Below are 25,678 nucleotides of genomic sequence, written 5' to 3' on the forward strand. Positions count from 1 at the left end.
CAGAGTTGTCATTGAGCCTGTTGATGATAACGGTGTTTGTAACATATAGAAAAGGAGAGCTTGGGGAGTACTGGAAGAGTTAAGAACTCTGTAGTACCAGCACAGATAGGCCCAAATCCTTATCTCTGCAATGCCTAAGCACCACTATAACATGAGTCCATTTTGTTTGACATGCATGCCCAGTTTAGTGTAACTTTTTATTTACCTAGCTTGCCTCTTTATACCCTCTCACACCTTATATTTGAGCCTGGCTAAAGTGACACTCCTGTGAAAGCATGTCCTCAGCCTGACCAGTTTTAGATAAGATATTGGAAAACATACCAATAATTTATTCTAGCTGGTGGTCTTAATTTGGCATTCTCTCAAACAGAATCTCCTTGAAAAATATCAGACTGTGGGACAAAGACCTGACAGAGGTATTTATACAAGCCCTGTTATAACTGTATTCAATTTCTTCTGATTTTGAGAGTATTCATTCTCATGACATCCCTATAATATACAGAAGTGTCACTGTTCCACTTTTATAGACAAGGAATTAAACACAGAGATAATATTTTCTAGATGTGCACCTGGGAATTTAAATGCTTATGAAAAGTGTTTTCCATGTAACCTGCCTCCATTTTTAGCTGCCTGAATACTACTGGAAGACTGGCTGTATGTGATCTGGCCACCATCTGTGATTGTGCAGGTAATCAAGCACTTCTCTTTCAAATCCTAGATTAGTGCCTACTTGCTAGAACAGCTTTTTACGTCCATCTGGGCCAGATAACATATTTTTCTTCTACTACAGCTTCTGGCAGAATTCCCTATTCACCACAAGCCTTTTCAAGTCCCTCAGAATGTTAGCCTGAGGAAAAGGACAAGCATAGTGGGAATTATCTATCTCCTTGCCTGCCCTGAGAATGACTTTGCCTTCCTGCATATTGGTTTGAGAACAATGCTAGAATTGCAGTACCTTCAGTAAAGGTTGAAGTAGGGGACAACTGGGCCTCTATTTTTCCTTCTTTCCAGTTGTCACCTTGGCCTTTGGGATTGAATTGTTAATAGCAAGGTTATGGCTACCCTGGTAGCCACATGATGAGACTAATTTCCAAGATCTCTACAGCCAAAGTGTACTCATATAGGCTACTCCTCTAGGCAGCAGACCTGGATTTTCCATATGTATTTGTAAGAGTAATATGCTTAAGTGAAGGGTTGCCTATTACCAAGCCAAGTTGTGATACAGCTGGGGCAGCCAATATGAACAAGTTGTTGCAATCAGGATTTCTTGACTAATATGGATTAGTGATCTCCTCCAATTTACATTTGTTATTTAAAAATGTGCTCTAGGCCCTACTTATTCCTGCTTTTTATCCATATTCTCATTTATCCCAGTCCCAGAGTTTCCTGGTGTGGGTAGGCTGGCTGTACACAGAGGAGGAAGTGATGCAGAGGAGTGTGTGCTCCTGACCCTGTTTGGGCCTGTCCTGGCATCATTCAGTGGAATCCCATTTGGCTGCAGCTGTGGTAACAATGTGCTCAAGCCTGGAGTTTACCTGAATTAGGAGAAAGTGCTGTCTTGTGCCTTACTTCCACTGACCTGGTTTTGAGACAAGCAATGCCCAGCCATCTGAACCAGGCAGCCTTGGACCTTGGGTTTAAACAGCATCAAAACCCTCCCTGTACCTCCCTCCTCTGACTGCAGCACAAACTGGTCATCTTAGCAGTGTTAAACTCTGATGTACTTATTTTAGTTTTACAGTTTGGGCATCATTTTAGTCAAAATGTGTTGATTCTAAGTGGGGCATTTGGGAATTTGCCATGATTGTATTTATTCCCCCAGTCCTATATTATTCACGCAGTGTTGTAGCTGCCAAAACCACACACATGTTGGCATGAAACAATTATTGTGGTTTATATGGGGCAGGCTTGGCAATAGTCTTTCTCAATGAACAGAGTGCTGAAGATTCAGTGTCATCTTTTCCTCTCCAAGCAACAGACTAAATTTCTTTCAGCTGGATTCATAGTTTTAAAATTAAAAGGAGTAGAAGGCATGTATGAAGTGCGGGGTATATATGAAGTACCTGTAAAGTCTGGAAGGAAATGAGAGTGAGACGAAGAAAAAAAAAGAGGCTATTTGAAACGCAAGCTAGTAATTTGGTTTCTAAACCCACGTGAAATTATAAGTAATGTTTACTGTTGCCAGCTGGTGAATACAGAGATGTGTGGTTTTTACTCGCATGCAAAGTTATTGGTTGCGGGTGAAGTACTTAGACAAAAACATTCAATCACTGGTGTGGGTATTCCACCAAAAATAAACCCAAACAAACACTGACGTATTATAAAAGCACTTTATTCTGTAGAGACAAACATTCAGCTGCTGCTGCAATTCATGAACTCTGGAACTGTTGAAGCCTCCTCTTTAACTTGCCTGAAACAATAATACTTCATTTTAGAGAGTTACACAAATGTCTTTGAAACTGAAGAAGCAGTGCTTATGTCATTTTCATGAAAATATAGTATATGGTGTAAACTTACAGGGATATGGATCAATGGAACTATTACTTGCTAAGTTCTTGTGAACCAAAACATGCTGCATAGACCAGAGCCAAGGGTAAAGGGGAGGAAACTTTTCTTAAACTTAAAAAAATTAAAGTGGACTTAAACATTAGTCAGAGAAAAATGTTTTGTAGTGATTATCAAAGGCTAGTAAAGGCTTCTTTTTCCTCCTTTTTTCCAGAGAGCTTCACAAAGAGATTTTTTGAATTGTACTCCATTATGAAAGTAACTGCTACTTTGTTATCAAAGAGGTGGTAGACATTTTTATTCCAGAAGGACAGACACTATCGCTACTTGAAATTCTCCAAATTGTTTCCACTGTGAGCAAATTCAGTCTTGATGTGAGTCACATCTGCATAAAAGTGAATAGCAGTTGCTTCTACTTTACACCAGCATCAAATTTCACCTACAATTTCAAATTTTAAAAATCATCTTAAATCCCATGATTTGGACAGTTTTTCATAAGTGACTTTAAATCCAGAAATACCTAATAGGAAATACTGAAATAAAAGCATTCAGCTTTAGTGGTTTATGGTGGAAATAGAGACATTTCTTTTCAGATATGAATGTCTCATGAACTAAAAATAATCTACATATAGAGTTTTTTCATGCATGGAGCAAAAATAGTGATCACATGTAAATGGTTTCTCATCCAGCAAGCGGGGATGGGTGGTGAGTGGAGAGCAGTGGGACAGGCCCCCTGCACGGATCGCAGGCGTAGCGGTCCATGATGCATTAAGGATTGATTGCATGTTTAGCAACGCAGCTGGGGCTGCACAGCACAGGGGTGTCTGTCACACCGCTGCTGCCAGTCCTTCACAGCGCAAGCTGTTCCAGTCGTTCCATCGCTCCGGCTGGCACTGATGGATTAATGGGAGGAAATGTTTATAGAAAGGTTCAGGTTTCCTGAGTGAGTGGAATGAAACCCCCCTCAGCAATGATCAGCAAGCTCATGTCATGGAGCAGTCTGAAGCAGCCTGACTGGCAGGAATGCAAAGGTCTTTTCAAAAAGGAAACTTGACAATTGAGCAATTCTGGGGAGCAGCAAGAGGTGTTTTCAAATAAAAGATGTGGCTTTTCTAGAGAGGCAGTATGAATGGGGCTAGCTCTTAAAAGAACTTTTAAATCAGTAGTTCATACAATGTAAAAGGTTAAGTTTGAGAGCAGTGTCCAAATAATATAGTGCCTTCAAAGTGGAACTATTACACACTATGCTTAGTAAATGAAACAATGTTGCAGTGCAACCACAGCTAGTATGATGGCATCTAGCTAAGGCATCTTAGATCTATCTCTGTTCTGTAACTTAAACTTTAGTATTGGCAGAGGTACAGGAAGGGTGATGAACCCAGACAGTAGTCTGAAATTCTTGTGAAAGAAATGCTGTAAAGTATCATCAGTTCACAGGTGTTCCATTCTATCTGTTGGGGCACCTTCCATGACTGTAGCAATACAGCTTGAGATCTAAACATTCATTTCAGTTTAAAATATTAAATAAAATAGACCATTCCACTGAAGCTTTCAGATGACTGTGATAAGAAAGAATGTAGGCTTCAGGCTAGCTATTAAAGTTAAAATTCACTTGAACAAAACTGCAGAGAGCAAAGGTGCTGTGGGGGGAAAAGCACCAATTCATGATACTGCCCGCTGAAAGCCATTAGAAAGGACCTAGTCCATAGTGTTTCCCTGTAACACTCTGCCCGTCAAAGTGAAGACTTAATTTACAGCACTTGTAGCACCCTCCAGTTCTCAATCTCAAAGTCTCTTTGGAATGGGAAGAGAGCATTATCCTTATTTTCTAGATAAGGGAACTGGTTTATCAGCTTGCCCTCAGCAAGAGGCAGAGACTGGAAGAAAACTTGGCTAGGATGCAAGTAGCTCAAGTGAGGGCAGACATTTGAAACCGGCTGTCTCAAAATGTGCTCTCCTGTTGTGAGGGGCTGGTAATCAGAACAAACAGTTTCAAGCCACAGCTGAGTTTCCAGTCTGCATTCACCTAAAAGTCTCTTGCATCTGCCATAACAAACTGGGGGAGAAGACACCACTTTCAGAGCTTCCCCCCATTCTAAAACCTGCCAAGTATTCAAAGATGGAAAGAACATCATTAGAGCCCTTGTATTAAAAATTATTTATTTAGTGATCTGTACATGGGGTGAAGCAGGGCCTCATACAGACCTTCCAAAAAAAAAAAAAAATCAAGTAAAAACATAAATACATATTTTCTTACAAAAATGAGATTTACAAAATATACATACTGCACTTGTCTGACACGCTTGGTTTTTTTCTTCCACGTGCACATTATAAAAGACAAAAACCCGAGCCCTGCAAGTCTGACATCAGATCTACTGAAGGATTTGGCTGATGGGCCCATTCCTTATGCTCAGACCACTGGTATGCCCTCAGACAGGAGCAGTCTGCCCCCTCACCCTGAACAGGTTTTTTCTTTTTTAAAGTTTCATTCTAGACACTTTCCCCCCAAAAAACATGAAGAGCAGCTATAGGGTGGAGACTTGCTAAAAATCCAGAATGTCCTATTTTGTCCTTAGGCGAGAATATACACACACACATATTAAAAACAACCCTTCAGTGAATATAAAGGTAAAGTAGTAACAAAAAATAAAATATGAAGAAGTCAACATAAAAACTTTCAGAATAGAAAAATCTGTCACATTTCAAAAAGAAAACGATGCATTTGATGATAAAATTTTGAATGCTTTTCCTTCCAAGACATGATCACTGGAAACTTAACCAGCTGTATTTTAGCCAAAATGAGAAGGCTGCTCACTTGCAGTAACTGCTTGATTGTAAAACCCAACCCCAGCCCCCCCACCCGCACCAAAAGTCACTGCCATACAGCTCAGGGAACCTGAGGAGCAGGCAAAGGGTTCATCGTGAGCCAAAACGATTCCTCCCGTCCCCAGAATCTGGCTGTGTATTGACTTTGTCTGCAGTGAGCTCACTGCAAAGCAGGAGAGAAAGCAGGTTTATGGGAAGGAAGGAAAAAAATCCTGTCTTTACGTTACAGATTTTAATGGCTCTTGTTTTGGCAGGTGCTCTCGGGTAAGCTCTTCTTGCCCTCTAAATCTTGCATTTCCTTCAGCTTAGAAAAGTGACCCATATTGAACAGTAGGAAAACATCCTGCCTCCTCCTTTTTTCATAAAAGGAATGTTTATTTCTGCGAGCTCCTCACATCCAAGGGTGAACCTCAACGACTTCTTTTTGTTAGTTTGCCCATAAAAACCGATCCCATGCTTATGCCTTTCTACATAGAAAACACTTTTGTTTCCCCCTTTGTCTCCTAGAACAAAGGCAAGGGGGAAAAGCCTTCTGCTGAAAAGCAACAAGTAATTTCTTTTCAGGGTGTGGAATAGCAACCCCCTCCTTCCCCACAGCAGCAAGAACAACAGACTGAGGGCCAAATTTTTACTTTAAAACAATTACAACAGGTATCACTGAGGTAAAAAGGAACTTGTGAGCTGACAGAACAGAGGCATCTCCCCAGCACACGATCGGGCTGTAGCCGGCTGTGCATTACTCACGTGATGGCTCCGCCGAGCTGGAAAGAGCAGGCAGCGAGCTCAGGTTCGGGAGTTACCCTGCCCACGCTGCAGTTTGGCCCCGGCAATTCAGAGAGCATTTGGCTACTTCTCGGTAGGGGTGGCTCAACAGGTCTGACTTCCCCTCCCTCTTGTCCAAAGCAAGGCCAGATGATTTTAGTTGGATTGGAGTGTCTTTTCCTGGACAAGAGTAGCAGGAGAGAGAAGTAAGGAGACTTCTGGGTGAAGGACACTCCTGTCCCAGCCGTGGCCTCTTTTTCTGTCCTCTTCCACTTAGCTGGGCATAAGCACCACTGGACATAGTTTTACTGATCCTTTATGCATTTTTTTTTTTTTTCAAACCTTCTGTGAGGAAGAAAAAGTTTGGAAAAGCCTCCCTTCTTCCCTCTTCAGGGAACCATTGCCCTACTCCTATGCTGCGTATCCATCTCCTCTGCCTCCTCTGCTCGTGTGCATGTGTATGTGTGTGCCAGAGGGGACATGGTGGGTCTCATACTGCTGTCTCGCCTTTGCTGCCGGTGCTGAGTCTGTGGTAGAAGCGTCGCCAGGACTGAAGGGTTTTGCCAGACCAAATCCAGAAGCCAGTCGTGATCCCAACAATCATGGTCATGAGGTACTTGATCATGAAGACAGTGAAGTCTGGGCTCATAGGGGCAAAGTGGCTGGGACAGGGCACAGCATATGTTTTGCAGGTCTGGAGGAGCCATGTCTTCTCCCAGGTGCCACGGAAGGCCTGCTCGTAGAAGTAACACGCCAGGACAATGGTGGCAGGCACCGTGTAGAGGACACTGAAGACACCAATGCGCACCATCAGCTTCTCCAGTTTCTCCGTCTTGGTGCCATCGTGCTTCATGATGGTGCGGATGCGAAACAAGGACACGAAGCCAGCCAGCAAGAAGGAAGTGCCAATGAAGAGATACACAAACAAAGGTGCCAGCACAAAGCCCCTCAGTGAGTCCACACTATAGATACCTACATAACACACCCCACTGAGTACATCCCCATCCACCTGCCCCATGGCCAAGATGGTGATGGTTTTGACAGCGGGCACAGCCCAGGCAGCCAGATGAAAATACTGGGAGTTGGCCTCAATGGCCTCATGGCCCCACTTCATGCCAGCAGCCAGGAACCAGGTGAGGGACAGGATGACCCACCAGATGGAGCTGGCCATGCCAAAGAAGTAGAGGATCATGAACAGGATGGTGCAGCCTTCTTTCTTGGTGCCTTGGGCCACAGTGCGGTAGCCATCCTCAGAGAAGCGCTCTAGACACACCACCCGCTCCTCCAGCAAGAAGCCTGCTGCATAGGCCACTGCCACCATGAAGTAGCAGCCCGACAGAAAGATGATGGGCCTTTCCGGGTAGCTGAAACGACGCATGTCTACCAGGTAGGTGAGCACGGTGAAGAGGGTGGAGGCACAGCAAAGCACGGACCACACGCCCACCCACAGCCGGGCAAATCGCACCTCTGCCTCCTTGAAGTACATGAGCCCATTGGGCCGAGCTGGCTCACAGGGGGCTCCACAGTCCCGCTCCCCCAGGAACCGGTAGCCCAAGTAAGAGGGCACTTTGAGCTGCCGAGGGCAAGAGAAGGAGAAGCCAGAGGGTGGCTGTGGTGGGGTGAGAAAGTCGGGGAGGTAGCCAGCTGTGGGGTGGGCAGTGACCCCCCGACCCGCCGCACCACCGGGTCCTGGTGGGGCATCCGACGTGTTCTGCCCCACGCAGATCTCACCCGCACCGTGAACAGGGAAGTTCTCGCAGCGGAGCCGCTCTGGCCACTGGAAGCCGAACTTGTTCATGAGGGCCTCGCAGCCCTGACGGGCCCGCTCGCAGAGGGAGCGGCACGGTGGGATGGCCTGCTCCAATACGGTGCACACCGGCGCGTACATGGAGCAGAGGAAGAACTTCAGCTCGGGCGAGCACTGCACCTTGACCAGCGGGTAGAACTGGTGCACCTCCAACCCGGCGTCCTCCTGGTTGGTGTGGCCCAGCAGGTTGGGCAGGATGGTCTGGTTGTAGGCGATATCCGTGCAGAGCGGGATGGAGATGGGCTGGCAGAAACCGTGGTCAGGCACGGAGATGCCCTTCTCGCCGTGGTACTGCTGTGCCGTCGCACCCGCGGGGGTCCCCAGCAGGGCGGCCAGCAGCGCGGCCAACCCCAGCAAGGGGCAGCCGGCGGCGGCCGCTCTGCCGCATTCTCCTCCAGCCCGCATCGCCGGGGCGGCCGGGGGCCCGGGGAGCCTCGGGGGGTCTTTCAGAGCCGGCCGGCGGGACGCCCCAGGGGCATCAGCGACCAGAGGGCGGCGGCGGGGCCCCTTCGGTGGGGCAGGAGCGCGGCGACGGGAGGAACGCGGCTCCGCACCGGACCTCCACGACTTTCTTCCTCGGCTCCGACGCGGCGGCGCTCACAGCGCGGTGGCGGCGCTTCTCTCGGCGAAAGTTTCCGGAGCTGCTCTCCCCGGAGAAGGCGGCGGCGGCAGCGAAAGAGGAGACGCGCGCGTAGCCCGGCGACGGCTCTGGCCAGCTCCGCGCAGGGTCCCGCGGCGGCGGCGAGGCGGAGGCGCTGCTCCCTGCGCGACTGCACGGCCCCGGGGATTTAGGTTACGGCTAAACGGATTATTACCGCGCCCGGCTGAGCCGTGTATTTTACTCCGGGGCTTAAATAACTTTCAAAATCCAATTACTGTGCGATCCTCCCCGCGGCTCGGCTGGGCTCCGCTCCCGACGGACACCGCTGTGGGCTGTGCGTCCGGGGCAGCCGTGCGCCTCCCGCCTCGTCTCGGCTCGTTTCGTGTCGTTTCGTCCGGTCCGGTCCGGTCCGGTCCGTTCCGTTCCGTTCCGTTCCGTTCCGTTCCGTTCCGTTCCGTTCCTCTCAGCCCGCGGCCCCGCCACCACCGCCCGCTCCGCGGCTCCCGGCCCGCGGCCGCGCCGGCACACAAAAAAGGCGCAGCTCCGCGCGGGCCCCGCCCCCGCCGCCGGCCCCATTCACAAACCGCGCCGGGGGCGGGGCCTCGCAGAGCCCGCTCGCCAATCCGCGCGCAGGGGGCGGGGCCGCGCTGGGGGAGGGGAGGGGGAGGAGCTCGCGCCAGGGGAAAAAAAGTTGGGAACAACTTTTTCCCATCCCCACCGGGCCGGGCCGGGAGGAGCCGCCCGCGGCCCCCACCCCCCACGCTGCCCGGCACAGCCAGGAAGGCGGGGGGGCCCAGGCAGCTCGCTCAGGGTGGCCCGAGCAAACTAAAATTAACTGGCTGCTTTCTGAGCAGGCTTTGAAAATGCGAACAGCTGCCTGTGCCCGGAGTTATTAAAAAGGAAGAAAAAAAACTAGTGTAAGGAAAAAAAACGACCAAACCCAGCACCCGGGTACATTTGCAGAATGATCCTATTGCGTAGTTGGGATGTTCGTGTCTGTGCGCCAGCTCCTCCCCAGCGTGGGGGGTTTGATTTGTTATCGCAGCATGACCGTTGCTTTTTGCTGGCAGAATAAACGCTTTATTCATGCAGATCTAAGCCCTAGCTGGGGGAAGGCAGCTTTTTTTCAAACGTCCAGTGTTACCTAAGCAAAGAGGAGAAATTTTAAATCCCCATTTGCGCTGCTGAGATTCCTTAAGAGACTCGATTAAACGGTGAAAAACCAGGAGTTCCTCTGTGAAAGCACCCTGCCTGCAGGACAAAAAATGGCATAGGAGGGAAGAGGGCTGTTACTGGCATGCTAGGCCGAGCAGATCTAGCGCTAGACACCAACACATATTTGCTAAGGACAGGAATGTGGGGTTTGCAGCGTAGCTGTGTTTTGAGGTGCACTGCCAAAACATGGGGAGCTGGGACCATCTGGCCAAGGTGCAGGCAGAGCATGTCTTCGGCAGCGCAGAAGGGGTGTGCTTGACAAAAGCCCTGCAACAAGGCCTGCTTCTGCTTCACTGGCCCATGAGAGTTTGTGCTCAAAGACAGGCTTGAGCCAACTATTATTCAACTTACCCCATCCTTCCCTTTGAGGACAGAGGTCCCCTTGAACTGTAGTACTCAAATTCTTACTTTTACTCCTTTGCTCGGGATTGTGCTTCTATTAGCAGCTAAGCAAATACACCAATCCGTACCGTCCTCCAGGGCAGTTAAAGAGAGCAGGGTTTGGCTCAGGGAGCTCCAAGAGCAATTGTTGGACAAATGTTTTCCATATCCTCTACTGCTCATGAACAATGTGTCCTCATGCCAATAAGACCATTGTGCTGCAGCTTTTGTTACATTTCTTAGGAGAAGTTGACAGTTATAAACAGGCTTGCTAAAATAAATTTACTCTTAATGGAGATGTTTTTAAAAATAATACTGTGCATATAAAAAAATACATATGGGAAGGACTAGCTAGTCATGGCTGCAACAGTTCTTTCTGCAAAAGAAATGTCTTTTATACTTTCTAAGTTATGGTTGTTTGAGAGTGTCTTAGAGATACTTCAGTTTTTCAATTTTTTAAGCCCTGTTGTCTAAATTCCTTGCTTTTCTACACCTGGTTTTTGTGATACTCTTCACCTAAATAACCACCCAAGGGACAAATTTACATTAATTTGTCTACTCTATTGTTTAGTTTTTGGCCACTAGTAGCTTTCAATAAAATTATTCTTTCCACAGTTTTGTTTGGGTTTTTTTGGGGGGGTTGTTTTTCTGTTGAGTTTTTTTTTATTATTTATTTTTAAATTTTTCCTGGTGGTGTTGTTGTTGTTGTTTTGTTTGGCTTGATTTGGTTTGTTTTGGGGGGATTTGGTTTCCTCCTTCCCCCCTCTGCCCCCCCCCCCCCCCAATCTGTAATAATTACCTTAGAGCCTCTCTTTTTCACGTAGGCTTATATGACTGTCTTCATCTGCAAAGCACTTTGTGATATTCACTATGAAAAACATTGGATGATATGAGATGTTTCGCTGGCAGGCAATGACAATGCAGAGAAAGTAAAGCAACCTCAAACTTTCTGCTCCATGCATTGCTCATTCTGATTTCAAGAAACAAGTTCAGAGCTAGTAAAATTGTATTGCAAGAAACTACCTTTCAGCAATGGGGACACAGTGACAGAAACTATTCAGAGTAAGGTATGTCAAATCAATTGGCAAGGCTTTAATTGGACATGTATTTCCAAGACAGGGCAGATGGCATCAGTGGCTCCCCCAGTTTTCTACTGGTCCCATTTGCTAGAGTCATTCATCCAAACCATGGTATGAACAAAAAGATGACTTGGATCTCTGATACATCCTATAAAAGCATCCTTTACACTTATGAACATAACGTAGAATCAAAGTGTAGCAAAAGGGGAAAAAGTAGTGAAAAGGTTGGCAGAAAGGAAGAAGAATTATGTCCTAGATTATTTCTTATGGAGAGAGAAGAGTAAATTTATCACATGGAGCGATGCTGCTAGGTCATCCCAGATGGGAGGAATGTGCAACAGGATTTACTAAGATGGATGAAGAAAATCTCTTGGGCATGTTACCAAATTCCAAGATCTTTTTTCTATTTAGACCCACAGGGAGATGGGAAACAATCACTGAGAGAGGCAATGGCAGTCTTAAAATGGCACACTGTGGTGTAAGAAAATCCCAGACTCCCAAGTCAGTCTAAGACATCCTGACAGCTTTCAGGGGACAATAAAGAGAAGGAAAAGAAAAAAGAAAAGAGAAAAGCAGCAAAATTCATGATTCTGGGACACAGGTTACTCCAAAGCATCCAGAACCTCTGTAAGTACCATCAGCTACAGTTCAAACGGCAGCCTGCAAAATTACTTAAATTTCCTTACAACACGAGGGGAGGGATCCTCATCAGCACAGTAAGCACAGCAGCCACCGTTAGGCAGGTTATCAGTCACCCAGAACAAACGCACTGCACAAGACTTTGCAGCATCCCACGAGCTGTCTCTTGCAACCACAAAGCAGTTCAAAAGGTTTTCTCTCAACATCTCCTAACTACTAATGTTCTAAGTACACTGCATGGTCTGCCAGCAGTAAACCTTCTCAAGCAAAGTCCTGGCAAGTCCTAGATTCCAGAATAAATTTACAGTCTCAGGTGTTGATACCAGCTCTGTAGCTGTCTGACTAGATTACTGTGCATAGGGAGGAATTGTTAGGAATAAACAATTATCTCTCTTTTTACTCATTTTAAAATAAATCCAGTTCAACTTCCAAGCTAAGTCAAAGTGAGGAGTGGCATCCCTATATGGTGTCTTTTCCTGCTGTTTTAAAGCCTCCTTAGATGGTGCCAATATAATTTTCCTTGTTTCCTATCCCATCTGATAGAAAACTCTTCCCATGGGGGGGGAGGGAAATCAAAACAAAACACCCCCTCCCTGCCCCACCACTTATTTTGAGTGCCTGAGGGAGAACATTTTCAGATTACCTGTTGCAAAGCTTTCAGTCCTCCTTGCCCTCAGAAGAACAAAGGCCATTCCTTCCCCCTTCTCCTTTCCACCCACAGAAACTTGCTGGACCTCACCTCCCTTGACATCCTGCTAACCAGCACTGCCAAAGTCCCGGTGCCGCCTTCTGAGCTGTGAGATTTGTCCCAGTTACTTTTAGTAAATAACTTTTATGGCACTTTTAACCTCGACATTTTGAAGCATGCTTGCATACAGCCTTACATGATCAGACAGGCTATTGAGCTAAGAACATCAAAATTTGCACTCCCTAAAGCTTAGTGGAGAAATGCCAGGAGCCTGGGGGAAAATTATTCATTTACCTATTTTACATAATTATTTGCATAATTAGAAATAAAATAAGTTTACAGTATTATATCTGCTTGCATTTCTATCAGTCTGATAGATTAGTCTAAATTACATCTTCTTGGAGCTCATCAAAGAAATCCAGTCTTTCTGTAGTGAAGCGGGAGAGCCTCATATTTCATGGGCAGGGAGTGGGAAAAGCAAGTCCCTGCCCCCCACCACGGACCCTTAATTTGAAATTAGACAGAAGACATAAGAAACTGATTGAAAAGAGCATATGGAGAGGGCACAGGTGACAAAAGGAAGGGGATACTGCTGGAGGGGATGTGGCTTCCCACAGCAAGAAAGGTAAAAACTCTTTGCATCATGGATTTATAAAATAATTATTAGTTTATGAAGTAGTATCCCAAAGGATACCGGGAAGTAGCACTGTCCTCCACATTTATGGTCAAATTGGGGGAAACTTTAGAAAGCATTCACAAGGATGAGCTATCAGGCTGATGATTACCTTTATCTCTTCGATCCATGAATAAGAAAACAAAACCTGAAGTTGATCTCCTCATCCCCCACTCAGCAGTTCATTGAGGACATCAGTTACATTTTAACCCTTGCATGATATTTTGAAATCCCCTGTTTCTTTAAAATGATTTAATTGCTTTCTCAGAGTTTTAGGGCTGCAGAGGGCCTTTGGTATAGAACCCAGGAAATCCCTCCCTATGTCAGTTTCTTAGGCTAGGTGCCTTTTTAACAAGACAAATTCTCTACTGGCAGCAGTGTTATCAGCCAGGCCCTGTCACCATTATGTCTGAGTGCAGTATACCGCAGTATGAAGAAGGGAAATTCCAGAAACAGTTGGAAAAGATGACATTTGTGTCAAATGTCTCTCTCCTCTTTCCATCAGTGAGGAAGATCCTGTTCTGAGAATCTGGATGTAGCATAAGCATATGCAAACTTACTTTCTGATCCTTTAAATCTTAAGAGGTGCTTCTGACTTAGTATGGTGTCTAGACACTTTCTAGACTGCTGTACCTGATTTTGGCAGATTCTATATACACCGAGATATGTGATATATAAGCTTGGGCAGCACCAGGAGAAGAACTGCTTGGGATGGACCTGCCCCAGGCTCCTTGGGCTGGCCGCTTTCTCTTGGTTTCTGCAGGAGTGGCAGTCTCATGGATGCTCCAGCTTATCCTGAGCTTCTCCCAGTGTCTGTGAAAATGACTCACAGATATGCAAAGGTCTCTAGCAGAGTCACTCCTTGTTCTATAATTCTAAAACTATTAGAGATCCAAACAAAAATAAATATAGTCTTGCTTGCTCTCATAACCATGCAATGTTTTTTAGGAAGCTGACTAGTGTCTTTGTGGTTGAAGCTCCCCTTCCCAGAACTGTATTCCCTTAGACCTCTGGTCCATACCATAGGTCCATGACCTAGTCTGGACTCTCTATCAGACACCCCTTTTCCTCCAAAACCCAGTGATATTATTCCTTCTGTGTGATTCCCCCTTCTGTAAACTCCCTTTCAGTTTCTGAGGTAAAAGAAATCCTAACACCTGATCTCTAGGTCCTTCCTGAAGGAGCTGCGCAATTACAAAACCCTGCAGAAAAGTCTGCAGAAGAGCTAAAAATATACTGGTTCTCCTTCCTTGGGCCAGCCAATTCCATAAAGCTGTCCCATTTGTCAGCTGCCATTAAGGCAACCAGTCTCTTACCAGGGAGCATTTCTGCATGCAGCTGTAGCAATGTAAGGCTGTTACAACTGAGGTACGTAAAACTTTAATGAAAAACAGCCAAGTTTCTCAAGTTTGTGCATAAATTTCCCAGCTCACTGCAGATGGTGCCACAATATTTTTGAAAACTTAATTATGTTTTGCTTCTAGCCCCAGGGCTGGTGTGGACATAGTGACTAGTTGCTCTGATCACTCTCCTGTTGATACTCTTTGGTTGTGAGGGGTGCTGCAATGGTCAGATGCATTGTGATATGCCCTTTGTCATTTATGCCCAACCTTGGTTTAGTTTTGTCTTTCTATAGATCCATCTTTTTGAGGTTACATTTTAAATCTTCTTTAACGCACAGACTGAAGGCTTGCACTTGTCCTGAGTTTTCACTTGTTTCAATGGAAACAGCAGGATACTCATCAAAGCCACAATCTCTGTTTATGTAGGAAGAAGACCTGGATTTAGCCCAAAAGAAGAGATGGGAAAGACCCATTATATCTTTTAGGTCCTGCTATTACATATGGTAGTGGTATAATTAGTCTAATTTTAAATGCCTAGAATAATGGGACTCTTGCCATCTCTCTGGGGACGTGGTTCTACCATCTAACAATCATACAGGCAGGAAGCCACTGCCTGATGTTCAAACAAATGGTTTGTCTTTGCTTGGTTAAGACTCACTAAAGATGAGTGCAGCCTCCAGAAACATGTTGTTTCCAAAGCTTAGAAAACAAGGGAAGAAGAGCTGTTATTCAATACAGAATCTGCCAGATGTCTAAAGAGGCTAAGGAATTCCTAAGCCTCTGTTTACAAAATCCTGTCTCCTCCCATGAACGCTTAAATTACCAATCACTGCTACCATCCTATGTTTAGGGTGAGATTTCCTTAACCAACTCCACTTTAAAAATTGGATTGGAAAGAGAAACAAACATTTTAATTACTTTTCCCTCTTCTTAATGGGCTTGCACAAATTAACCCGCGTTCTCCACAATTACATTTAAACTGTTACAAAGAATTATTTCTTCCTTTGGTCCCGGTCATGCCTTGGAGACCCACTTGCCATGGTGGTTCTCTGCTTTGAGGACACTTGAAGGTTTTCTGTGTAGGGCTACTGCCTGCTGCATCCCTGCAAACCCTGGAGGTGGATGATGCTGCCATGTGGAGAATTTCCCTTTCCACAAGGGCTCCCAGGCTGCAGTGACCAAACAGCATTTCAATGTAGCAATTCTGTTTAAGGGAAAGGGACAGAGGTCTAACACAAATGCTTACAGACAGCTCTCCTGAGAAACTGGCATCCTGAGGTTTGTGGACCAGCATCACATCTCTCCCTTACCTTTTTTTAATCACTTGCTTTCAAACTATGATTTCTACCTTGGTGTCAGCCTGCATTGACTGCACTCTCTTGGAGCTGGGACCACTGGTACTCTGACTGGCACTGGAGATATTCAGCTGATTTCCTTCCATGGAGGAAGGGGAACCAGAAAGCAGCACTTCAAATAAGTTCCCTCCTCATGGAATCTCTGCAGGGAATGAGGGCCCATTTTCTTAATTACATGTTCATTAGTATGTTTAGTGCTCTCCTCCCTCTCTTCCCCCAGCCCTGCCACCTGGGAGTTCCTACTATGTTACTGGAAAGCCACAGAGGTTTATTTAAATACCACATAGTCAGATTGGAATGAAAAGCTATGAAGCTTCCCCTCTTTAATACTTTTTGAAATTATTTATGGGCTATGCTTCTTGCCTACGTAGAAGGTGCCTTCTGAGATTCCTGCAAGTCAATGCAGAAATAGCTGTTTGAATTGAGCAATAATTAGAAGCAGATGGAGCAAAGCAAAGCATCACAGAAATCCCATTCTGCTAAAGAAACGCTGCTGTCTGAAATAGATTTCCGCTGCATGTAATATTTTCTCATATGGGCTAAAAAGAAATAACATCATATGTCTGCTTTGCACCTACCAAAGCTGGGAAATTCAAAGTAACATCTGCAATTCTGCTCTGAATTCAGTCTCAATCTGCATGCCATTTGCAGCCCCTACATTTGCCTGTACCACAGTTACAATTTCTTTTCTTTGCTAGACCTTGGAACAATGGGCATTCTGTTACTTTTTGTGAATGTGTGTATATTTGTTTGGGGTTTTTTTCTCAATCTTTGGTGGATTTTGGTGGTTGTTTTGTTGTTTGGGGTTTTTGTTTTGTTTTGTTTGTTTTTAAATGATTTTAAATTCTAGGAAAATGTTTGTGACTTAAAACACATTACAGTATTTAGTAATCCACAGACTCAGTCTGGGGAAGGTACTCAGAGCTCTCAAATCCTAATTTGCTGCCAAATTCTTATGTGCTTGATGTAGTGGATTGTTTCGCTCCTGACTTCTAAAAATAACATGTCCTGCTCTCATTGCTCCCACAGAACATCCCCTTAAGTTTAGAGATAACTGGAAACTCACAGCATCTCAAAGACAGCTGTACAGATCTCAAGCTCAAATTTTAACTCTGTTTCTCATTTGCTTTCCTTACATGAGTGCAGCTGGATGCAGTTTGCTGAGGGGCTTTTGTTGAACCACGTTGTTGGGGTGAGCTGATTTTCTTTCAATGAATATAACTTATTGACATGATAGAAAGCCATAAAGTCATATTTTGGTCAGCTGCTACACGTGTCCAGTAAAGCCATGATTTTAATGGTGGACTTGTTCATAATTATGTTGACATTTTCAATAGGCAGGGATGCATTCTGCAAAGTAAGGGAGTCTTCACGAGCGTTTTAGAAAGCAACAGTTTTAAAATTGCAAAGATATACATACATTCACTATCTCTGAAAACTTTAATATTGTAGCACTCCAAGGTGTTCTAAACTTGTGCTGCTCGAGAGTGTTTACAAACAGGCTTGAGGATTTTGCCAGGAGCAGAAGTTACTTCTAGAGGAAAAAAATCGGATTTTGAAGGAAATCATAAAGGTTGGCAGGTTGCTGTTTCCTTTCTGATGTGAGTGGGCAGATGTGCGCTGGTCCCGGCGAGGCCGCGGCGAGAGCCTGTCCCGCACTGCTGTCGGTGCTGCTCCCAGGAGCCTGTCCCGCAGTGCTGATCCCAGGAGCCTGTCCCGCAGGGCTGATCCCGAGAGCCTGTCCCGCACTGCTGATCCCAGGAGCCTGTCCCGCAGCGCTGATCCCGAGAGCCTGTCCCGCACTGCTGATCCCAGGAGCCTGTCCCGCAGTGCTGCTCCCAGGAGCCTGTCCCGCACTGCTGTCGGTGCTGCTCCCAGGAGCCTGTCCCGCAGCGCTGCTCCCAGGAGCCTGTCCCGCAGGGCTGATCCCGAGAGCCTGTCCCGCAGTGCTGTCAGTGCTGCTGCCAGGAGCCTGTCCCGCAGCGCTGATCCCGAGAGCCTGTCCCGCACTGCTGATCCCAGGAGCCTGTCCCGCAGGGCTGATCCCGAGAGCCTGTCCCGCAGTGCTGCTCCCAGGAGCCTGTCCCGCACTGCTGTCGGTGCTGCTCCCAGGAGCCTGTCCCGCAGCGCTGCTCCCAGGAGCCTGTCCCGCAGCGCTGATCCCGAGAGCCTGTCCCGCACTGCTGATCCCAGGAGCCTGTCCCGCAGGGCTGATCCCGAGAGCCTGTCCCGCAGTGCTGCTCCCAGGAGCCTGTCCCGCAGTGCTGTCGGTGCTGCTCCCAGGAGCCTGTCCCGCAGTGCTGCTCCCAGGAGCCTGTCCCGCACTGCTGTCGGTGCTGCTCCCAGGAGCCTGTCCCGCAGTGCTGCTCCCAGGAGCCTGTCCCGCAGCGCTGCTCCCAGGAGCCTGTCCCGCAGGGCTGATCCCGAGAGCCTGTCCCGCACTGCTGCTCCCAGGAGCCTGTCCCGCAGCGCTGCTCCCAGGAGCCTGTCCCGCAGGGCTGATCCCAGGAGCCTGTCCCGCAGGGCTGATCCCGAGAGCCTGTCCCGCAGTGCTGTCAGTGCTGCTGCCAGGAGCCTGTCCCGCAGGGCTGATCCCGAGAGCCTGTCCCGCAGTGCTGCTGCCAGGAGCCTGTCCCGCAGGGCTGATCCCGAGAGCCTGTCCCGCAGTGCTGTCGGTGCTGCTGCCAGGAGCCTGTCCCGCAGGGCTGATCCCGAGAGCCTGTCCCGCAGTGCTGCTGCCAGGAGCCTGTCCCGCAGGGCTGATCCCGAGAGCCTGTCCCGCAGTGCTGCTCCCAGGAGCCTGTCCCGCAGTGTTGTTCCCGACCGCACTCGGGGGAGCTGGGCGCGTCGGGCAGGGGCTGGTCCCGCCCGTGGGGCGAGGAGCGAGCGTCGCGGCCAGACCTGTGCTGTAGGAAGTGGTGCTGGGAGCAGCAATAGGTGGCATCCCTCTGTCTGACCCTGCCTCCCAGCTCCGTGCTGCTGTAGGTGCAGGATTTTGCCTGGGGTGTGAAAACTGAAATTCCAGCTGCTGATAGCTATTAAAGTGCAACTGCTGAAACAGAAATGTTAATGCTGGTGTCTTTGCCAAACTCCTACTCGTTTATTTTCATAAAGGGTGTTGCTGATGGGGGGGGGGGCGCCGGGGGGGGGGCATGGACGGATGGATAATGTAGGGAAATGAGGTCTAATATTAAAATAATTACTTTCTGGGCAAAGCAAACAAGTCCTCCTGTAGCATCCTAGCAGCTTCCCCACATAGTGTGTTGGGTGATGGTGAAGGAGTGCTAATCCTGGAAGCTCTGTATGGACATTGACAGTATTTTTTTAAGGTTGCTGACCTGTGGGAATTTGCAAGGTGCTATAAATTGCTTTTACCTGAATTTGAGTGAGGCAGCATCACACCAGTGGCTTCTGATTTGGGAGACAGTAGGCTTTTAAAATGCACCATTGTTGTCATTGTTATTATCCAAGTGCAGTGTAGTCCTTGTTGCTTTCCTAGGCACAAAAGTAAAGACATTTTCTGCCCAGTGAGATCTTATTCATGCACGTTGTAGTAGAGAAGGATGATGACTCATGAACCAGCCTGTGGAAAGATGGAGTGGTGACTGTCCCCAGACATCCCCTGCCCTGTGCCAGAGATCACTTCCTCCAGGGCAAGGACATCTGTGCTCAACTCAGAGCCATTGTAGGACTCACTGTATTGGAGCAGTTCAGATTTGGCACTGAGTTACTTCCCTTCTTTGAGCTGCAAACTGAGGTGATTCCTGGAACATTACTTTTGGCCCAGAGATCCTTGCATGAGGGGCAGCCACTTGCAGGAGAGCAGCAGGGCAGGGCAAGGCGGTGGGAGCTGCTGCAGCCGTCTGATTTTCATCTGTTTCTGTGACTCAAGATTCTCCCTGACCACAAGGGTCAGCTCTTTGTGAGTAAAGTCTACAGGCGTTGCTCCCTAGATATTACATGGATATGGCGAGTTTGGGCTCTCCGAAGCAACCTGAGCAGCTGAATAATAGCTACTCACCAGACTCCAAATTTGCTAAACAGTTTTCCAGAGAAGTGCTCTGTTTTCCAAGAATGTCTAGGGTAGTTGTGCTTAAAACATCAAAGACCTAAGAATTAGATTTGCTTCAAAAGCATATCTTAAAACTGGTCAGTTTTTGTGGTTGGTTGTTTTTTTTCTAGCTAGACCAACTCTTTCTTTAAGATGCTCTCAGATTTCGGGTGCCCACCACCAGGGCTGTGGGTGGCAAGGAGACCCAGGCCACTTCTGAGTTTCTTCGGAGTCACTTACCTGCTCCAGGGAAGCTGCAACTGAAGCCAGGCAGCTGAGAGAGCCAGCACAAATGGTATTTTGCTAAATGATTCCCCAGGGTTTGAGGGCTTGTTTCCTAACAGGGCCAGCTAAAAAAATCCAAGAACTGGCATGGACGTTGTATAAAAATTCATTATTGCTTTTGTCCATCTTTAAAAGTATTAATTTAAAGAGTACATATTTTTACTACATTTTTATCAAAATCACTCTTGAAAAGAATTGCTTGTTGAAAGCCTTTTCAAGAAAATTCAGTTTACTGATACTATTTGAAGTCATCTGGTTTTCAAACCTGATGAAAAAATTACAACTGGGATAGGAGCTCATGTGGAAGCATCATGGGAGAAAACCCAAAATGTTTCTGAAAAATAGTTGAAAAGAGTCTGTATGTGACAGTGTCTTCCTGTTCACTAGCATACAGCTAAAAGAAAAATCAGGTCCATTTTTAATGTAAAAATGACCAAGTGTTTGCCTCTACAAATAGAAACAAAACCAAAAGCCGGGTAAACACAAATTGTATAGCCATGGAGCCCAAGCACCCCCTTGCCTAGAGGAGGAATTAGTGGCTTGCATAATCAAGCCTGGGGAGCTCATTTTGTCATGCTCAAAGGGCCGAAGTGGTGCAACAGTAGGGGTTGAGGGATCAGCAAGGACCAACAATGAATTCCCTTCATTTTTCCATTTTAAGGCCTGAGTAGAGGAAATGCAAAGCTCTTCTTTTTTGCTCTCTCCTTCCACCCCCCACCCCTCCCCCCCAACCCTTCTTTTTTTTAAGGGTAGATGAAAAGAATGAAGCAGTAAAGAAGCCAGGTTGACACCTGTATCTATGACAGCTCAGGCAAGGAGAATAGTGGGAAAGGATCTGCTGGCAGCAATTTGAAACTGTTCCCTTCCTGACTTGGAGGCTTTGACTGATGGTGCAGCTTTGTGCAGCCATATGGTCGAACATCTTGAAGGGCTGGCAAAGAGATGCTGGTGCCAGCGCTGGGAAGGGGAACCAAGTCATTATTGGAAACCAGATCTCAGAGAGAGGAGCCATTAATACAAAATTTTGCTTCATGCTTGACTGTTGTCTCTGTGCATGGGACCCAGTCTGGCACTGCAGGAAGGCAAGGCCTTGCCTGGCTGCCAGGCACAGCTGTGCCAAGCCATGGTTAGAAGGAAAAGCTTCTTCCTCAGTGCTTAGTGCACAGTGTGGTCTCTTCACAGTGCAGCATTTCCCTCTTTGCACACACTCCTTCACACCCTCCCCCTTTTTATTTACCCAAGCCCAGATTTGGCTTTGTTATAAGCTGCCACATTGGTTCTCCCTGTATTGCAGTACCAGGCAGATAGGGTTTGTTCTTGCCAGTCTGCAACTGAGACCCAAGGAGAGCAGAGCTCCCTGACCAGGGTCCCTGGCGGCACTGGTGCTCCTTAATGTAAAGCAGCACCAGGGCCAGCAAGATAAGAGTTGTAATGACCACCATGGGTTCCTGCTTTCCCTTTTATTACTTGGTACGTTACATTTGTTTCCAGCAGAGAAGAGTTTATGTGTGCGTGGCTGTATCGGTTGTGTTGGACTGAGCTCCCTACATGGTTATGTGGATGGACTCCAGGGACAGAGCTGCACTTCCCCTTAATAAGCTCCTCGCACCACATTAAAGATAAAAGGGGAAGGGAAATATTTATATTCTGACAAAGCAGCTCTTCCCTTCAGGCTCTTGTTTTATTTATTAGCTTGCTCTGTCCCTCTCTTGCAGTTTTTTTCTCTCTGTTTCAGTGCTTGTGCCGTCTTTTTCTCCTTTATTCATTAATTTTGTCCCTGGGAGACAGTGACAGCAAAACTTAAGAATCACTGCCCAAGACATCAGATTCAAATTGTGTAATTCCCAGTTGATAACTACAACTCTCCCCCCATCTTTGTTTTCTAACACAAAGTAATGATTTATGGTGCTTAAACAATTGAATACATTACATCTGGTTTACTCCAATTGCTTTAGATGAAACTGTAGAAATAGGGTAAGTTGGGTTTCTGATGGTTGTTGTTATTTGTTTGTTTTTTATACATTGCAACACAGATGCTGAATATCCTCCCTTGTTTGTGTAGGCAGTGGAAACCACTATCATTCTTGTCTGGAGAAGCCCTTACTGAGGCATGACACAGCTACACACAGACCTTTCTAACCTCATTCATCAAATGCTTCCTTTCCTCTGAGGCCTTATCCTGGGGGACCATTCATTTCCTTCAACTAATATGCCATACGAAAGGAATCTTGGGTAGATTCCTGCATCTCAGTCTAGCTCTGAGTTTGTACAAAGGTTCAAGAAGACAAGCAAAATGAGGTACTCTTGTCTTCTGTGTCTTTTGCTCCTTCTCATACATTACAGAAAATCATGATATAACTTACAATGCCAGGGGACGCCAATGTCCATGTTATAACTATTTTTAGAGATATATGTTTTGTGATACAATCAAGTAACCCTCTGCTAAGAGTGAGGCAGAAAAATTAAAGACTTGGTGCCTATAAACTTAATCTCTCTGACACTGTTATGTTTCTGCCTGTTGTCATAGAACTACAATATATCTGCAAAGCACAGCCTTTACACCACCAGATTAAGTGGTGTAAACTGCAAACTTCCAGATGAACGAACTGTAGCTGGCTGGGGGAGCCGGCTGGTTTTTTACCATTCACAATGCTGCCCTCCCAAAAAGCACCACAGCTCCGTTTCCAGACTGATCAGGAAGGTAAAAGAATTTGTTAATTGATTTTTCTCCCTCCCATATCAATTAATGGAGCCAATCTAGGGAGATGTGTGCTCTTCTTTCTTAGTTAATTAATCCTTTTCCTTTATCTTCACAAATAATGGCAATAAAGCAATTAGCAAAGGATTTACAGGGTGTGGAGTAGTGAGAGATTCCTCTGGCCCCTCTGCAGCTCAAGCTGTTCAGCAGTGCTGCAATTCAGGCTCTCTCTAAAGGGATTTGTGTCCCCCACCCTCTGCAGTGTGGCTGCTGAAAGCCCAGCCTCCTCAAGATGTGAAATCCCCAGCTTGCCTTCCCCTAAGGGAGAATTAACAGCTTCGGTGCCAGTCACTGGGACAATAGCACCAGCCCTCAAAGGCGACAGGCACCGGCTGCTGGTGGCACTACTGTCTCCATAGCCCCCAAGCCTGTGGCTCCCAGGGAAGGTGCAACGGGGCAGGGAGTGCTGAGCAACCCCATCCTCTCAATCCTACTAGAACAGCAAGCCCCGCTCCCTCCCTCCCTGGCCTTGTCCCACCACTCCAGGCCATACACAGGCTCTGCCTCTCTGAAAGCCCTCAGTGAGTGGTTCAGTTCTCCCAGCCAGTAGAAGAGGAACCTACCTAGGCTGTAAACCCTGCAGGAGAGGAACATACAGGAGGAGCGAGCTGCATCTCCTCCCTGTGACAGAGAGGTTTTGAATGGGTTTTGCCATTCTCCCCAGATGTTAGGGCTCACCTGAACAGCTGTCTCCAAGCTCCCTGGCACAGCTGCCTGGATGGTGCATGCCTTTTGTGGAAAAGACAGCAGCTGCACAGTGGGGTTGCACTGGTAGAGAGAGCTGCATCTCTCTATGGGCTATTCACACCCTGACAAGGCATCTGTCCCTGAGCTCGTCTGCTCACGATAGCCTTTGTCAGCAACTCTCCTAGATTGTTTCCTTCCCTTGGAGTGTGCAGCTGAGTCCTGGTCACCTTTGTTCAAGGCAGCAATGAAGACCATATAGATTCCAGCCTCAGAGTAGAATAAGGGCAATACTGACAATTTGTAATTTGAAATGTTCATGTGTTGGGTGGTTAAGCAAAGGCAAAGCTCAAGGATTTCAAGTCTTTTTTAGGCATGATTGGGAAGCCAGTGTTTTGTCATTTCTCCATGTGTTAAGGGTGTCGTGACCTGCTTCTGCCCACTTACCCTCACACCCCTATGCAGGATGTGGCATGGAGGGTGTGAGAGTCAGCCCCGCAGCTGGTAGGACAGGACCCTTTACTGGTTTTGACAATTTAACTTAGTGATTCTGAATCACTGTTTCTTATTATTTGTCTATAGATAGAATCATAGAATCCTTTAGGTTGGGAAAGACTTTTAAGATCCTTGAGTTCAACCATTACCCTAGCACTACCAAGTCCACTGCTGAACCATGTCTTGAAGTACCACATCTACATGCCTTTTAAATACCTCCAGGGATAGTGACTCCACCACTTCCCCTGGGCAGCCTGTTCCAATGCTTGATAACCCTGTCAGCAAAGAAATTTTTCCTGATATCCAACCTAAACCCTCTGGTGAAACTAATGTTATTAGTCAAAGAGTAAGTTTGCTGATAATATCTCATTTAAGAGAAGCTTTACAGAGCATTATTTTTTCCTACTGCTTAAGGATATTACCGGCATGTAAGAATAAGCAATAGGTCCTGAAGCGCTGCAGCAAGAACCATCCACGTGTTCAACCTCCTCCTTTCTGCCCACAGTTCCCCCTCTGCCTTCTCATTAGCAGCAGTGGTGTGCTGCAGGAAGGCCCATCTCCACCCTCCTTCTGAAGGCACAAAGACCTGGAGATGAAAAGCTCCCTCTTCTGTGCTCCTAGCTGTGGAAAGTGGGAGCCCTTCTGGTTCCCTGAAAGACACAGTGGCCTCAAAAGAGCAAGCAGATCCCAACAGCCCTGTGTATAGTGGTCAGTGAAGCGGTCCCTCCTGCACCAGAGCCCTGAGGGAACGAACACTTGGCTCTGAGCACCACCACCCCTTGCTGGCCCTCAAGCTTTCAAGAGAAAAAGAAAGAAAAGGTCCCATCCTAATGTGTGAATTATCTGGAGCCATACTGTCAGCCAGCGGCCCTGGTAGGTCTTAGACTAGATGCTGAAAAATGAAGCTACTCACTTCAAGAACCTAAAGAAATTGTGGGTGAAGGAATGTGTTTGGGCAGGATGCTGCCCAGCCATCCTTCAGCCAAGGTGTTTTCCCTCAGTGAAAGGTGTGGCAGGGGTGGCAACGTGTTTGGTTGCCCCTCACCCTCCTGTAACTATCCCAGCCAGCCTGGTTACTCTGTGCTGCTGTTGTGTGTCCTGCAGGTTTTGTGAACTGCCCAAAATTTGTGAAAATGTTGGTGAGGTATAGAAAGCATATTCTGCTCTGGGCTGCTTCATCAGACTAATTTCCTACCTCCCAACTTAGACTCCACAGGAATAATATTTTAATGTAATATACATGATTTTAATACAGACACTAAATACTTCTGGCTTGGGTCAATCCTTCTGTCACTGTGGGGATGTGTCTTGGTTTTTTTTCTATTCTGTTGCTTGCTTGCTTGCTTGCTTGCTCACTGCTGCTGTGCCTATCTCTATTTTCAAATGTAAACTTGCTATCCCACTATCAAGTGCCAGTGAAGAGATGTGGATGTTCTGTGTGACAGCGTGTATATAGTAGATGCATATTTGTCCTTAAGGCAAGATGCAATGTTTCATCCCGAGGGAAAGAAGAATGACCTTTAGTCTGTCT

At 46.7% G+C, this 25,678-nt stretch overlaps 1 protein-coding gene across 1 annotated transcript; it reads right to left on the reverse strand.

Moving 5' to 3' along the window:
* Positions 1-2,316: 2,316 nt before the first annotated feature.
* FZD7 (frizzled class receptor 7) lies at positions 2,317-9,041 on the reverse strand. The gene has a single exon (XM_039555241.1). It carries the CDS (start codon positions 8,303-8,305, stop codon positions 6,584-6,586), a length of 1,722 nt encoding a protein of 573 aa, XP_039411175.1. The 5' UTR covers positions 8,306-9,041; the 3' UTR covers positions 2,317-6,583.
* Between the last annotated feature and the right edge of the window lie 16,637 nt (positions 9,042-25,678).

Source organism: Corvus cornix, chromosome 7, assembly GCF_000738735.6.
Source record: "Corvus cornix cornix isolate S_Up_H32 chromosome 7, ASM73873v5, whole genome shotgun sequence".
In the NCBI taxonomy this organism is placed as follows: domain Eukaryota; kingdom Metazoa; phylum Chordata; class Aves; order Passeriformes; family Corvidae; genus Corvus; species Corvus cornix.

What these genes read in the sequence shown, in the direction of transcription:
- FZD7 (XM_039555241.1), bottom strand. Translation starts at nt 8,305, where the DNA reads ATGCGGGCTGGAGGAGAATGCGGCAGAGCGGCCGCCGCCGGCTGCCCC.